Source organism: Macaca nemestrina, chromosome 17 (genome assembly GCF_043159975.1).
Source record: "Macaca nemestrina isolate mMacNem1 chromosome 17, mMacNem.hap1, whole genome shotgun sequence".
Taxonomy (NCBI): Eukaryota; Metazoa; Chordata; class Mammalia; order Primates; family Cercopithecidae; genus Macaca; species Macaca nemestrina.
In genome coordinates, this window is record NC_092141.1 from 77,992,546 (window position 1) to 78,007,408 (window position 14,863).

The 14,863-nt window shown below is 36.9% G+C and overlaps 1 protein-coding gene across 2 annotated transcripts in view; it reads right to left on the bottom strand.

Annotated features, from left to right (window-relative positions):
* Positions 1-236: 236 nt before the first annotated feature.
* LOC105469060 (ATP binding cassette subfamily A member 6) overlaps positions 237-14,863 on the bottom strand; it is a 63,857-nt gene continuing 49,230 nt past the window's right edge. For both annotated transcript variants that reach the window (XM_011719629.3, XM_011719631.2), the window contains 13 exons: positions 14,589-14,666; positions 13,296-13,387; positions 12,482-12,602; positions 11,757-11,874; positions 10,774-10,865; positions 10,230-10,384; positions 9,641-9,716; positions 9,470-9,564; positions 8,385-8,504; positions 8,049-8,189; positions 6,276-6,355; positions 4,409-4,464; positions 237-4,272 (listed from right to left, as the gene is read on the bottom strand). In XM_011719629.3, the coding sequence (XP_011717931.2) occupies positions 4,171-4,272; positions 4,409-4,464; positions 6,276-6,355; positions 8,049-8,189; positions 8,385-8,504; positions 9,470-9,564; positions 9,641-9,716; positions 10,230-10,384; positions 10,774-10,865; positions 11,757-11,874; positions 12,482-12,602; positions 13,296-13,387; positions 14,589-14,666 (1,326 nt within the window). In that variant the 3' untranslated portion in view covers positions 237-4,170. The remainder of the gene's footprint in view (positions 4,273-4,408; positions 4,465-6,275; positions 6,356-8,048; positions 8,190-8,384; positions 8,505-9,469; positions 9,565-9,640; positions 9,717-10,229; positions 10,385-10,773; positions 10,866-11,756; positions 11,875-12,481; positions 12,603-13,295; positions 13,388-14,588; positions 14,667-14,863) is intronic.

Below are 14,863 nucleotides of genomic sequence, written 5' to 3' on the forward strand. Positions count from 1 at the left end.
GGGTTTCTAGCTTGTGTGCATTTTCCTTTGGTCATATACCCAATAATGGGATTGCTGGGTCAAATGGTAGTTCTATTTTAAGTTCCTTGAGAAATCTCCAACCTCCTTTCCACAGTGGCAGTGTTCCCTTTTCTCCACAGACTTGCTGGTATCTGCTGTATTTTAACTTCTTAATAATAACAATTCTCTCTGGTATAATATGGTATCTCATTGTGAATTTGATTTGCATTTCTCTGATGATTAGCAATGTTGAGCATTTTTCATGTTTGTTGGCTGCTTGTATGTCTTCCTTTGAGAAGTGTCTGTTCACGTTTTTTACCACTTTTTAATGGGATTATTGGTTTTTTGCTTGTTGAAATAAGTTCCTTATAGATTCTTGATGTTAGACCTTTGTCAGATGAATAGGTTATGAATATATTCTCCCGCTCTCTAGGTTGTCTATTTACTCTGTCAATAGTTTCTTTTGCTGTGCAGAAGTTCTTTGGTTTACTCAGGTCTCACTTGTCCATTTTTTGTTTTGTTGCAATTGCTTTTGAGGACTTAGTCATAAATTCTTTCCTAAGGCAGATGTCCAGAATGGTGTTTCCTAGGTTTTCTCATAGGATTCTTACAGTTTGAAGTCTTACATTTAAATCTTTGATTCATCTTGAGTTAAATTTTGTATATGGTGAAAGGTGGGGGTCCATTTTCATTATTCTGCATATTGCTAGCCAACTATCCCAGCACCATTTATTAAATAAGGAGTCCTTTCCCAATTGCTTATTTTTGTCTGTTTGTCAAAGAACAGATGGCTATTGGTGTGTGGCTTTATTTCTGCATTCTCTATTCTGTTCCATTGGTCTATATGTCTTTTTTGTACAAGTATCATGCTGTTTTGGTTACTGTAGCCTTATAGTATAGTTTGAAGTCAAGTAATGTGATGCCTCTGGCTTTGTTCTTTTTGCTTATGGTTGTTTTGGTCATTCAGACTTTTTTATATAAATTTTAAAATATTTTTTCTAATTCCATGAAAAATGACGTTAATAGTTTGGTAGAAATAGTGTCAAATCTGTAGACTGCTTTGGGGAGTATGGCCATTTTAACTATATTTATTATTTCAATCCATAAGCATGTTATATTTTTGTGTCATCTATGATTTCTTTCAGCAGTGTTTTGTAATTCTCCTTACAGAGATCTTTCACCTCCTTGATTAGATAAGCTAGATATATTCCTTGGTATTTATTTTTTGTGTGGCCATCTATTTGCATACTTTTTATTTCCTTTTCTTGCCTCATTACTCTGGCAAGAACTTCAGTACTATGTTGAACAGGAGTGGTGAAAGTGAGCATCCTTGTCTCGTTCCAGTTGTCAAAGGGAATGGTTCCATCTTTTGCCCATTCAGTATAATGCTGGCTGTGGGTTTGTCATTGATAGCTCCTATTATTTTGAGGTAAGCTCCTTCAATGCCTATTTTGTTGAGGGTTTTTGTCATGAAGGGATGTTGGATTTAATCACAGGCTCTTCCCACACCTAATTATATACTCATATGGTTTTATTTTTAATTCTCTTTATGTGGTAAATCACATTTATTGATTTGTGTATGTTGAACCAAGCTTGTATCCCAGGAATTAAGGCAAGTTAATCATGGTAAACTAAATTATTGATGTGCTGTTAAATTCAGTTTGCTTACATTTTGCTGAGGATATTTGCATCTATATTCATCGGGGATATTGTTCTGTAGTTTTCTTTGTTGTTGTGTCTTTGCCAGGTTCTGGTATTAGGGTGATGCTGGCTTCATAAAGTGAGTTAGGGAGTAGTCCCTCATCTGTGAATTTTTAGAAAAGTTTCAGTAAAATTGCTGAGCTCTTTTTTGTAAGTCTGATAGAATTCAGTTGTGAATCCATTTGGTCTGGGTCTTTTCTTGGTTGGTAGGTTTTTCATTACTGGTTCAATTCTGGAACTTGGTACTGGTCTGCTAGGGTTTCAATTTCTTCCTGGTTGGATCTTGGGAGATTGCATGTTTCCAGGAATTTATCCATTTCCTCTAGATGTTCTAGTTTGTGTGCATAGAGGTATTCATAATAGTCTCAGAGGAGCTTTTGTATTTCTGTGGGATCAGTGGTAATGTTGCCTTTGTCATTTCTGATTGTGCTTATTTGGATCTTCTCTCTTTTTTTTTTTTTTTTTTTTTTTTTCTTTTTTAGTCTAGCTAGTTGTCTGTCGATCTTGTTTATCCATTCAAAAAACCAATTTTTGGTTTCATTTATTCTTCGTGTGGATTTTTGGGCCTCAATTTTGTTAGTTCTGCACTGATTTTAGTTATTTCTTTTCTTCTGCTAGTTTTGGGGTTTTGTTCTTGTTCTTCTAGTTCCACAAGGTGTTATGTTAGAGTGTTAATTTGACATCTTTCTAACTTTTTAAGGTAGGTATTTAGTGCTATAAACTTCCCTCTTATCACTGTTTTTGCTGCATTCCAGAGATTTTGGTATGTTGTATCTCTGCTTTCATTTATTTCAAAAGATTTTTTTATTTCTGCCTTAATTTCGTCATTTACCCAAAAGTCAATCAGGAGAAAGTTTTTAAATTTCCATGTAATTCCATGATTTGGGGAGATCTTGGTATTGCTTTCTATTTTTATTCCACTGTGTCTGCGAGTATGGTTGGTATGATTTCAACTTTTAAAACTGTATTGAGACTTGCTTTATGTCTGAGCATGTGGTCAATCTTGGAGTATGTTCTGTGTACAGATGAGAAGAATGTGTATTCTGTGGTGATCAGCGGAGTATTCTCTAGATGTCTATTAGGTCCAATTAGTCAAGTGTCAAATTGAAGTCCAAAATTTCTTGTTAGTTTTCTACCTCAATGGTCAGTTTAACACTGTCAATGGGATGTTGAAGTTCCCTACTACTATTGTTTGTCTCACTAAGTCTTTTCATAGGTCTAGAAATCATTGTTTTAAGAATCTGGGTGCTCCAATGTTGACTGCATATATATTTGGGATAATTAACTCTTCTTGTTGAATTGAACCCCTTATCATTATGTACAATATGTGAACACCAAAAAAAATCACAGAAGGAATACTGCTTGGTCTTTGAATTTTTGGGGGGTGATATTCAGAATTAAATAGCTATTTTTAAGGGAAAGAATAAAGTAATATGTTAAACTGACAGATATTTTAAAATTAAATAATATAAAAGATATGTGGAAAATATATAGATATACATACATGCACATACACTTATATAAGGGAGAAATGATCTTAAAATAATATCAAATCCCATAAAACTATTCAAAGATGACAAGGAAAATTAGCACCCCCTGAAAACAATAAGTTAATGTTGTTCAAATACTACTGTGACTCCCTTTATTTTCAAAAGGTATCATGGAACTACTTTTCAATGTGAGTACTTGCCTACTTGTATGTCTAAGGACCTCCCAATACTTGGGAGGTGTTTTTTTTTGTTTTGAGACAGAGTCTCGCTCCGTCACCCAGGCTGGAGTACACTGGCACGATCTTGGCTCTCTGCAACCTCCTGGGTTCAAGCAATTCTCCTCCCTCAGCCTCCCGAATAGCTAGGACTACAGGCAAATGCCAACGCCTGGCTCATTTTTGTATTTTTATTAGAGACGGGGTTTCACCATATTGGCCAGGCTGGTCTTGAACTCCTGACCTCGTGATCCACCTGCTTTGGCCTCCCAAAGTGCTGGGATTACAGGCGTGAGCCACAGCGCCTGGCCCCATACTTGTGAGTTTTAAAGCAATTTCTGGAACATTTTCAGAAGACTCTTGAGTTGTACTTGCTTATAAAAGAAAACTGGTGTGAAGTAGTCATGCAACTCTTGGCTACTGAATATACCCTTCACATATTTCAGCAAGAGAATGTTTTTAGTAAAAGGTAAAAAAGTCATTTTTTTAAAAATTCTATGTTTATATAGTTTGATTTCCACAATACCCAGTGCCTGACTCTTTGGGTGGCTTTACTAATATTTTGTATTGCCTTTATCACAGGTTTGCTATCACCTCTATGTTTGAGAGGAATAATAATTTTTAAATTTATGTATTTATTAACTAAATATACAAAATATACCTGATGTTAATTTTAAATGATCTTTAAAATCAAATGTACTACTAATTATTACATAAAACATAAGTTTATAGGACACCAACAAAAAATTACTAGGTTTGAGGTTTTAAGGTTCATCTGAATGAGGGAGGAGTTTCCATCTCATTGTTGTATCAACTTCTTCATCAAAATTTCCCACTTCCTGCTCTTTAGAAAGCTCTAAGAATACCTAATTAGGAGACAAAGAAGAAGGAAAGAAGGAAGAGAGATTATCAAGTTGTTGGTCTTCCAAACGAATAGGAAAATGCATGTTGCTTTCATGTGAAATTTACCAGGATGATACAAAGTCAAACCAGTTGACTTACCTTCTCCAATGTGCACTGAGAGAGGCTGTATTCTTCCAGGTTAAAGTTATGCTTCACTGATGGAAAAAAAAAAAAAAAGACTAGTATTAATAGTAGATGCTTACGATTTATTACCAAGAATTTTTTCAAAATCACAAATAATAAAAATGTAAATCATTAATATAAATAGATAAAGTTGAATAAGCAAACACTTGATATAAGGATGAAATAATGAAAGTCACACAGATTTAATGTAAATACATACTATATTAATATTGATGTTATCATTTTCTCATATTATGTTTCAGTAATATTTGTTTTGGTATTGCATGCATACATATTTGGAAGATACATATGTTCTTTGAAGAACTAATCATTGGTCAAAATATTGTTACACATGAGGAAGATCCTATCCCATCCTCTTTAAGAGAACTCGAAACTCCCTTCATCCAGTTCATCTGTTGTATCACCTCTCTGCTGGACTTCCCCACCAAAAAGTCTGTGTGACAGTTGTCACCAGATTCACATATCCATGTGTGCATACTTCACCATTTATACACTAAGAATCTGCTAGGTGTGAGGCACTCGTAGATGCCAGAAATAGAACAGTCAAGAAAATAGACAAATACTCCTGCCTTGATGTCGTTTGCATTTTAGTGGGAGGAATTAGTGACATTAAATACACAAACACTTAAATATATGATAAAGTTAATGATAGTGGCTTTAAAGAAAAATAAAGCTGATTAAAATAAATAGGGAGCACTAGGCACTCTTTTTTGCCAGATAGTCAGAGAAGGCCACAGTAATCAGGTAATAATTGAACCAACGCCTGAAAATGGGAGGAAGAAGCCTGGATGTTTAGGAAGGAGAATTCCAGGAGGAAGGATAAGCAAGTACAAAGTCCTGAGGCAGGAGCTTACATGTCTGGCAGCATTTAGGAAGAACTAGAAAGTCATCTGTCTAGTGTGGAAGGAACAAAGCAGAGATATACATTATGACATACATTATGTCAAACATAATGAGCCAGGCATTGTTCTAGGTGCTTAAAATATTTACTCATTTAATCCTAACAACCTGGCCAAGTGGGCACTAACAGTATCCATCATTGTAGAGATGAACCATCTAGATATGCAGGGATTGAGTACCTCACCCAACGTCACCCAGCTAGTAAGCAGCAGCCTGGGCTGAGAACCCAGAAAGATGGGCTCTAGAGTTTGAGTTTTTCACCATTATGCTGTGCTGAGAAACTACACCACGATGGTCTGCTGTTGGGAATGATGGGGTCGAAAGCAGAGAAAATGATGACAGGAGAGAGAGTGTGGACAATTTCAATTAGCAAGAGGAGTTACACACAATCCAGGGGACGGTCGAAGTTATCATTCAAATAGGAAGGCCAAATACACGTGCACAGACACAAGGAGGTTGATTGATGGATGGAAACATTCTCTGTTGCTTCTATTTTATTAGTGAAATACAAAGCAAGGGCATCTACTGAGGGAGAAAAGTGGGAAGGAGGTGGATATGTAAGGAAAGAAAGGGAGTAAAGTAATAATTTGGGACACTTGGTGTGAATGGATTATATATATGTAGGCAAAGCAGGCCACACACAGGGGCTTTTAGGGTGGGATGCCATGGCTTCACAGTAAGAACAGTCAAGCATGTGTGTTTCCTGCAGCTTCAGTCCCTGCACTGGAGATTAACCTCTTTTCATAGAGTCAGATTAACCTAAATTGGGGTTAAATCACACCATTACCTACCATTAGGATTCTTAAAAATCATGCCCTACGGGCCTGTTTTAAAAAATTGTTACCCAATTAGCTTCCATTAAATTATTATTTTAGTGTGAGTTAATTCTTCAAAAGATTTATTTGAATATGGTCACTCTTACCTGCCTCTAATTTGTGAAAGGCCTGCGATAGAGGGTAAACGTCTGCCACTGGCAGCTTATAGGTTAACAAGGAGGAATACCTGAAAATAGGAAGATGTTGTATTCAATTCTGAGTTTCAAGGGGAGAAAATGAGCATCAGAATAAATATGGATATTACCAACAATTTTCTTCTTAAAATAAAAGTAATGCAAATTAATGTATGGCTTAAATATGAAATCACAGCATTGTTTTGAAATGATTTTTGGTATCTGGCTGTTGCAGACAGCTCTCCTGGTAATAATTCAGCATAATTATATATGTGCTCAGCTTATGCAAAACCTTTGCTTGTTGAAAATCTGGTATTCTGAACTATTCCCTCTGATTATTTCAAATTAGGTTGGCAATTAACCCAAAATAAGTGTTCATCTTTGTCATCAGAAAGCTAATTCATTGTTTTTTTTTTTTTTAATGAATGAATTTTTTTCTTTATTTCTTACATTTCCAGCAATTTGCATTACATTTACAATGGAAAATATAAACATTTAAACAAAAGTAAATTCAGGACTATTTTGTAAAACCATAAATAGTGGCAAATCTTGGAGATGGAGGTTGATATTGGCAAAAGATCTGTAGGGAAGACATATTTACTTTGAAGGCTTTCTAGGCCCTAGGGCCATCCAGAAGTAAGGAAATCGATAGAGCTGGGGCTGCCAATCAAAAAACCTCAGAATCTCCTTGATTCCCCCTCCTCCCAGAAGTCTAACTTGTAAAGAACAACATGAGGTTGGGAGAGTTAGAGTTAGCAGTACAGGAAAGACATAAAAGACTTTAACTAAATACTTCCCTGACCTCTAAGGAAGAGCCGTAATTGATTTGGGGCATCTTGCTTCTGTGTGCTACTTCTGGCTGTAAACCCTCATGCCCTATTCCCAAACAGGGGTTTGGTGCTCCCAGGTGGCACTAAGGTTGACCAGACGTCCAGGATTGGCCCTTTTCAGACCAGCCCCTGCTCTTTCTGTCTTATCATTTTCGATCTTCCCACCTATATCAAAACCACTTCTCTGATTTGTGACACCAAACATCTGGGAATGGGACGAAGTTACATGTTCTGATATCTATCTTAGAAAATTTAATTACATTTACACTGGGCTAAAATAAAATAGTAGCTTTTATGTCCTATTTTTTGATGTGCTTATCTCTCCACAGCAATTTCAAATTCAGTTTCTGCTCCACCTTCTTGCCCTCCCCCAAACAACATACAGACGTACACAAACACACACACACAGATATGTGGGCATGCACACACACATACACACACCCCTTTCCCGTCTCCATTTTAAGGTATGAAAATTCCATTAAAGAGAGACTCTTTGATGATCTCAATTGCCATTTGTTTCCTATGGGGAAAATTCACCCTAAATATTTACATATTTTACATTTTAAATATTTATATATGTTAAGCATTTATAAGGAGGTCCAGGAAGGACACCATTGTGGTCCTGTGTGGGTTTCAGTCATGAGAAGTTCCTTTCCCCAAGTCTTTCCAAGTCCCCCTCTGGAGCTGGGGATCAGCCTGGGATGGCCAAGGAGGGTGTGCCTGGGCTGCCCCGGGGGGACACAGCTTCCTGAGTAGGTCTCAATCTCTTATAATCTGGAATACTGAACAAATCAGTTTCTGCAGTCCCTAACTTTTATTATGAAGTAAAATCACTATGAATTTCTCACACAGCTAAAAGGAAACCACTGAGTGGATAAAGCCTCTGTATTTCTTCATAATCAAAAGCCCCTCTCACCTTTCCTGCCCTGCTGCCTGTGGGAAAAGCTTCAGAATCTCAGTGTGGACCAAAGTCACTTGAGAAGGTTCCTTCACTTTCAGCTCTAGAATGTAATCCTTGCCAAGTTTGTTTTTCAGGTGTTGGATGGAGCCAATGCATCTATGGGCAAGAAAGAGAATATGTTGGAAAAAAAATTGCCCTTAATTTTTTAATGTTATTCTTAAATTTCAAATGTAGAAGAAAAGGTGTCACCAAGGAAGGCAAACGGAAGGGCTCCAGCCACACAGGGATTTTGCCCTTTCCATGGGAAATCTCATTTTGGGCATCAAATGCAGGCTCTGGAAAGACACTCACCTAAGCCTTCCAGACACCATGATGGCCACACGGTCACACAAGGCCTCTGCCTCAGCCAGATTATGGGTGGTCAGGAGGACACCCCTCTCTGTGTTTTTAACGACTGCCTGGATTGCCTGCCTGAAGTGAGCAAAAAAATTAACAGTATTTAAAATAACTAAGTGCAGAACAAAAACAAGATAAAATACAATATATGAATCACATTCAGATCCTAAATTCAAAAAAAAATAGTGCAATGTAAGCACTGACTAGGTTTTTGATAACATAAAGAAAAATTATTAAATATTTTTAGATGTGCTAATCATATTGTAGTTGAATTAAAAACTCTTTTTTTAAGAGTTAACAAAACTCCTTATCTTCTGAAGATAGTAACTGAAATATTTATAAATTAAAGAATATGCTGCTTTGTATTTCCTTCAAAATAATTGGAAGGTGGAGAAAGGAAGTAGGTGAAGATACAGATGAAAGGAGATTGGTTCTATTGATATCTGCTGAAACTTCTCCTTGGGAATAATGGATTCATAAGCGATTCTCTACGTTTGTATAAAATTGCCCTAACAAAGTTTTTGTTAAAGTTGGAAAAGTATTGGACAGTGACAAATATGAAACTAGATTGAAGATTTTGTTATTCCAAAGGGTAAATCCTAGATGGGAAAGTAAGGAAAAGAATAAACCCAAGAAAAACTGGAGGAACAAATTTGACAGGTCACATTAAAAAGGAAAAAAAAAAATCGGAAAATTCTATCAGGAAGTTAATAGTCTCCAAGGAAACAAAGTAGAAGGAAAAAAAGAGGAAACAGTTATAGACATCTCAATAATTAAAAGGCAAAATATTTTTCTATTTTAACAGTCCACATTAAAAACCTAAAACCCCAAGAAAATGTGAGGTTTTTTAAACCTGAATACCCCGTGAACATCATGCAGATTAGATCACCTATTGGTTAAATATTTGTTTTCCTGATAATATAAATTATGTCCACTGAATCAGGAACCAGGGGGTTTGAGGACTGATTTTCCAAGATCAGTTAAAATATGCAACATTCCCTAATGTGCATCTCGCAGCTCTGGGGTATAATGATGCTCACCACATTTGCTGCTGCCCTGTGGGGTCTATGCCCGTAGATGGTTCATCCAGGAGCAAGACAGGTGAGTTTCCCAGGAGGCTCAGCACAAAGCACAACTGCAATGCAGAAAAACACCCCTGTTTGCTGCCACATCACACCAGCTCTCCATAGAGCATCACACACCACACATACCTTTCTCATGGTTCCTGTTGTTAATTTCTGCACAGGAACATTCAGCTGCTCATGCAGTTTGAAAGCACTCACTAATCTGATAGAAAACAGAATGAGGACATCTGGTCAAGAGAAGGTTTTTGGAAAATCCAAGCACACAGAACAGTAATGGCATTGGAGGGAAGTTTAGCAATATTATTTTCAAAATCCTAACAATTTTAAAAAAGAGATTGATTTTGGAACATGAAAGATTTTTTTTTTCTTCATAAACAGTTTTAGGAAAAACTAGAATTCTGAATGAGAAACTGAAAATGGATGATTATTTCATGTCCAGGTTTTTTAAATTAGAAAACTGAAATGGATGATGACTTATGGTGATTCATTCACTTATTCCTTGTCAATTATTTTATACAATCATTTTTTAAAGATCTCTCATTCCTGCATTCAGGGATGCAGGAAGTCAGGTCTTGTCCCTCATCCCTGCTATGCCACTGACACTCTGGAAGGGTGGAGATTCATATTCACTCTCCGTTCTTTATTAGTGAATTCATCATCATTGCAACAGTCTTCCTGCATTCTGACACAAAGGAATTGCAGGTCCCGTCTGTACCTTGTGATGGCGAGTCTCGCATCCACTTTCCTGAGCCCCTTGACAGCAGCATACACCTCCAGGTGCTCCCTCGCCGTCAGCATGGGCCACAGCACGTTCTCCTGAGGGCAGTACCCCAGGTGGCCCAAAACTGAACTGCAGCCTTTCAGTTCCACCTAAAAAAATAAAAGAGCTTTAGAAAGGCATGCAGCCTTTTTTCCAATAGTGCAATTACTCCAGAAACTGACATATATAAACGCCTACATTGTTTAACCATCAAATAAATACTATAGAAATTACTTCATATATTTATTACAGAAAATGTTTTAAAGTACTAATATAAAAGTATAGTTTTACATGCAAAGGAGAAAAGAGACCTAATAAGCTCAGGTAGTTCCTGAGAAACCGATGAGGAGAAGGTAATTGGTTTCTGGTAATATTCCAAGTCCTGTTAGAAACACTTGGTGCCCAGTAAAAATTTCAAGAGGGGTATAGTCTTACAAAGATGGACTCTGTATGTATCATGGAATTTCTGTTTGGGAAATGGAAACCATTTCCTCACTACCTCTCCAGCAGTTGGCTTTGTGATCCCAGATATCATTCTAATAGATGAACTTTTTCCAGCACCATTGGGTCCCAGCAATCCCAAAATTTCACCTGAAAGAAAGAATCAGACTATCAATATTGGAAGTGAAATACTGAACAACATAAACCTTTTGCTCCAGTGAAATCTTCTAAGATCTCTGCACCCTTCAGTTAGTACCATTTTGAGATTGATAACATATATGTAATCCATGTCACCAAAGCATGTTCTTTATTTTCTGTAATTATGCCAAATGTTACGGCAAACCTTGTGAATTTGATGTCAATACATCTGTCCTTTCCCCCCGCCCCCAGATTACTTGTTTCAGTTGGAAATGTGCCCAATTGTTTTCCATAATAGATGGCTGATGCACTGAGTGCGTGTATGAATGATTGTCAAACTTGAGAAGTTAGGGATATTTTCTTCATCCCAAATTCAACCACCTGTGTCCAAGTTACCATCATCTTTCATCCCAACTGATATAAAAGCCTCTGAACTTGTCCCCCCACAACCAAACTGACAAACAAACAATAGCCAATCTGTAATCTTTTCAAAATATAAATTAAATGTGACACAAGTCCACTAAAAATTCTCCAATGGTATTCCGCTAACTTGTACAAAACACAAACTCATTGCTGTTTTCAAAAGCTGTACCTAATCGGGCACTGCTCAGCTCTATAGCTTTATCCCTTCCATTTATGGATGCATCCAGTGGCCTCTTGGCTGAAGACCTTTCCAAGTGTGCCTGAGTCCCTGCCCTCACTGTTTCCTCTACCTGGATTCTCTTTGTCTAGTTCCTTCATAATTGTATTTCCAGAGTTTAAAACACTCCCTGGCACACTAAAAATATATATATATTGAATAAATGAATGAATGCTTCAGCAAGTAAAACTGTGCCTATGACATAGATGTTCAATAGGTAGTTCTAAAAATAATGGTGAATTGTAAAAGGGATTATTACAGACCTTCTTGAACACAGAAAGAGATATTTCTTGCTGCTATTTTCTTCTTCCTCTTTGAAAAGCAACTTTTCTTCTGGCCTGCATATTCTTTGTGTAGACAGCTGGCAATTATAACAGGTTTCTAGAAGAGATGACAGCATGATTTTCCTCTTAAATTTCAGAGACTTTAGTTCTCTGCTGGAACCATTCATGCCTTATGTCATAAACCAAACCATATTTTGAGTTGAGAGTAATTCATGCTGCTAAATGTAATACCCTTTCATTAATGTAGAAAATATTTCTTGCTTCTAAATAGACTGAATTTCATGGAAGCAGCTCATTGTCTTGCCAGAAGAGGGATGGCTAACCTCATGGAACCATGCCAAATAGTCAGATAGAGTAACCCTTAAAATCTTAATCTCTATTTAGCATTCTTCGACAAATCTAACTTAAATTCTTTAACTCATGAGGTCTTGTTTGATCTTGCAATTACAGCCCTAATTATGAAAGCCCACTTTTCTCAAAAGAAAAATAAAACCATTAGGTTTCGTGTTCTTTTTAGCTTCTAGGACACTCCAAATAAGTGAAGTGCCTTGATTATGCAGGCACTTCTTTGGAGTGTCCTGGACGCATAATACAGAAATGCACCAAACTCCAAACTTTCAAAATGAAACCCAGCGTATCAAATCCTGTTCTTGACAGTTCTTGAATATCTCCACTAACATCCATTTTGCCCCTTGCTTTTTTACCTCGTCTAAGATTGAAGTGGTCAGAGCAGTTGCTGTTCTTATTCTTTCTGCTTGAACATCTTCATCTTCGTCTATGGGTTCTTCTGGATTTGGTTTAGCATCTCTACTTTGGGGGGAAATTCTACAGAGAAAATGAAATGTTTTACATGTGGTATTCTAACTGTTAAAAGATGTGCCAAAAATCAGCATTCCTGTGATTTTACTACTGTCCTTTTCTCTAACATGCAGGTGATGATGTGATGATGACTGTCAACATCGCTTCTGCTTTTGCCAAGAACTCCTGTCCCACTAGCCAGAATCCCTTTCTTGGTGATGTTGCCATTCTTCCAGTAAGAATCTTTGACCCTTTCAAATCTATCAGCAGGTATTGCTCCTTTCTATTTAAAATCCATGTCACTTTCATTTTCTCTACTCAGTCTGAGCCCATCTTCATCACACCAGATTTTTTTTTCAACATCATTTACTGCTCACCCTTTCTACGCCCTCCATTTTTAAAACACTCAACTATGTTGCTAAATCAATTCCTTCCCATCTTTTCTCTTCAAGGATGCACAATTATCTCGGAGGAGAGAATGGCATATTTGGGTGCTTACTAAATTTTGGATGGAGTGAAGGTTTCTTACAGCTGCTTACAGCCAGAACTCTGCCTGGGAGTTCTATCTCTTGGCAGTAAGGCAGCAATCCACCTTCCCTCATGACAATCAACATGTGCTTCCCTTGTAGATGTAAATCTGTATTAACAAGATGATAGCACAGACACCATCTAAGAATGTTAAAATATGATATTAAGTATAAAGTTAAATTTCATCCCAACCTGAAAACAGGATCTTTTCGCATTCTTTTCTTTCCATATTTTAGTTCCATACATCTTAGAACAAAAATGAATAGCAAAGTCTGAAAGTAAGGCTACGAGCAAAGAAATACAGTTATATTTAGGCATAGGTTCACAAATATTATTTAAACATTTGAATTAAGTTGGTGGTATTTTGTCCTTGGGTAAATAGTTATGAATCATTCTCATAAGTTGGCGGAGAAATGTAGCTATACATTCACAATCCAGGTTAGTGAAACCTGTCTCCTTTCTTCTTGCCACCCACATTCAGTTTGTAAGTAAATTCTATCTGCTCTATCTTCAAAATTATCTATAACCCAATTATTTCTCACCCCTACTCATGGTACTCCTACTCAGGCCTAGGTCATTATAATGTCTCACCTGGATGGTTGCAACCCCTTCCTACCTGGGCTATCTCTGCCCCTCTTGCTCTAAACATCTGTTCTGAACACAGTATCCAGAGCTACTTTTTTAATACATAAGTCTGAATTTACCACTGTGCTTAAAACCCTCCAATGACTCCTCCTCCATCACTCAGAGTAGAGTCAAAGCCTTTAGAGTAATCTAGATTACCCTGTGCAACCCTTTCTCCTGGCCTCTCACTTTATCCCATGAATTCTGTGGCCATCTTTCTTATCACTCTTTTCCTTGGTCATTCAGTCAAAACCACACTGGCCTGGCTGACCCTGGATTGAGCCAGGGTCACTCTTACTACTTCCTACTGAAGTGCTCTTCTCGAAGCCTTTCCTGACCACCCATCTGATACCACACATATAATCCATTTAGTTTATTATCTGTCTCCTTCCACCAGAATATAAGCTCCATGAGGGCAGGGACTTCTGTCTTTATTTTCTCCTGTGCCTAGAAAAGTACTGACACATGGAATTCAAAGATAATAGTTTCCTGCAGCCTAAATACACCAAAATAATCATTTTCCCTTTCACTTGTATTATTCAATTTTTGCCTTTTTATCTATTATTCAAAGAAAGTAAGTTATATTGCATCTCTATCTTTTATAAGCTCTCTCAAATTTAGAGGAGGGACAGTAAACAGGGTAAGTAAACAAAAAATTAATTTAATATTAAATTTTGGACATATATAGCCAATCCAAGCATGTAAAAAGTAACTCTAAGGGTTAGAAACATGTCTGAAGGTAATTGCTTTATCAAGATCATATAAAAACATTTTTAAAGTGGCATATTTTGGACAAGATCAAATTGTTATAATGAATGACAATCATCCAAAAGAATGTGTGCTGAGGTGGAAAGGTCTTACTATGAAGCAGACTAGAAAATCAGTGGCACTCAATTTGAAATTTGCCTCTGGAGATTCTCTGTAGTGCTGCTGGTCTCTCTGAAAAGACAAAACAAAACACACACACACACACACACACACACACACAAATGATAATTCATCTGCTTTATGATTTGCATTTAAATAATATAAAATTCACATATTGACTATTTTCCTTATCAAGCTCAATTTCTCTGTGTGCACTAGTGACAAAGTAATTCCCCACAGAGAAGGAGAACCTCCTACTCAACTCTTGC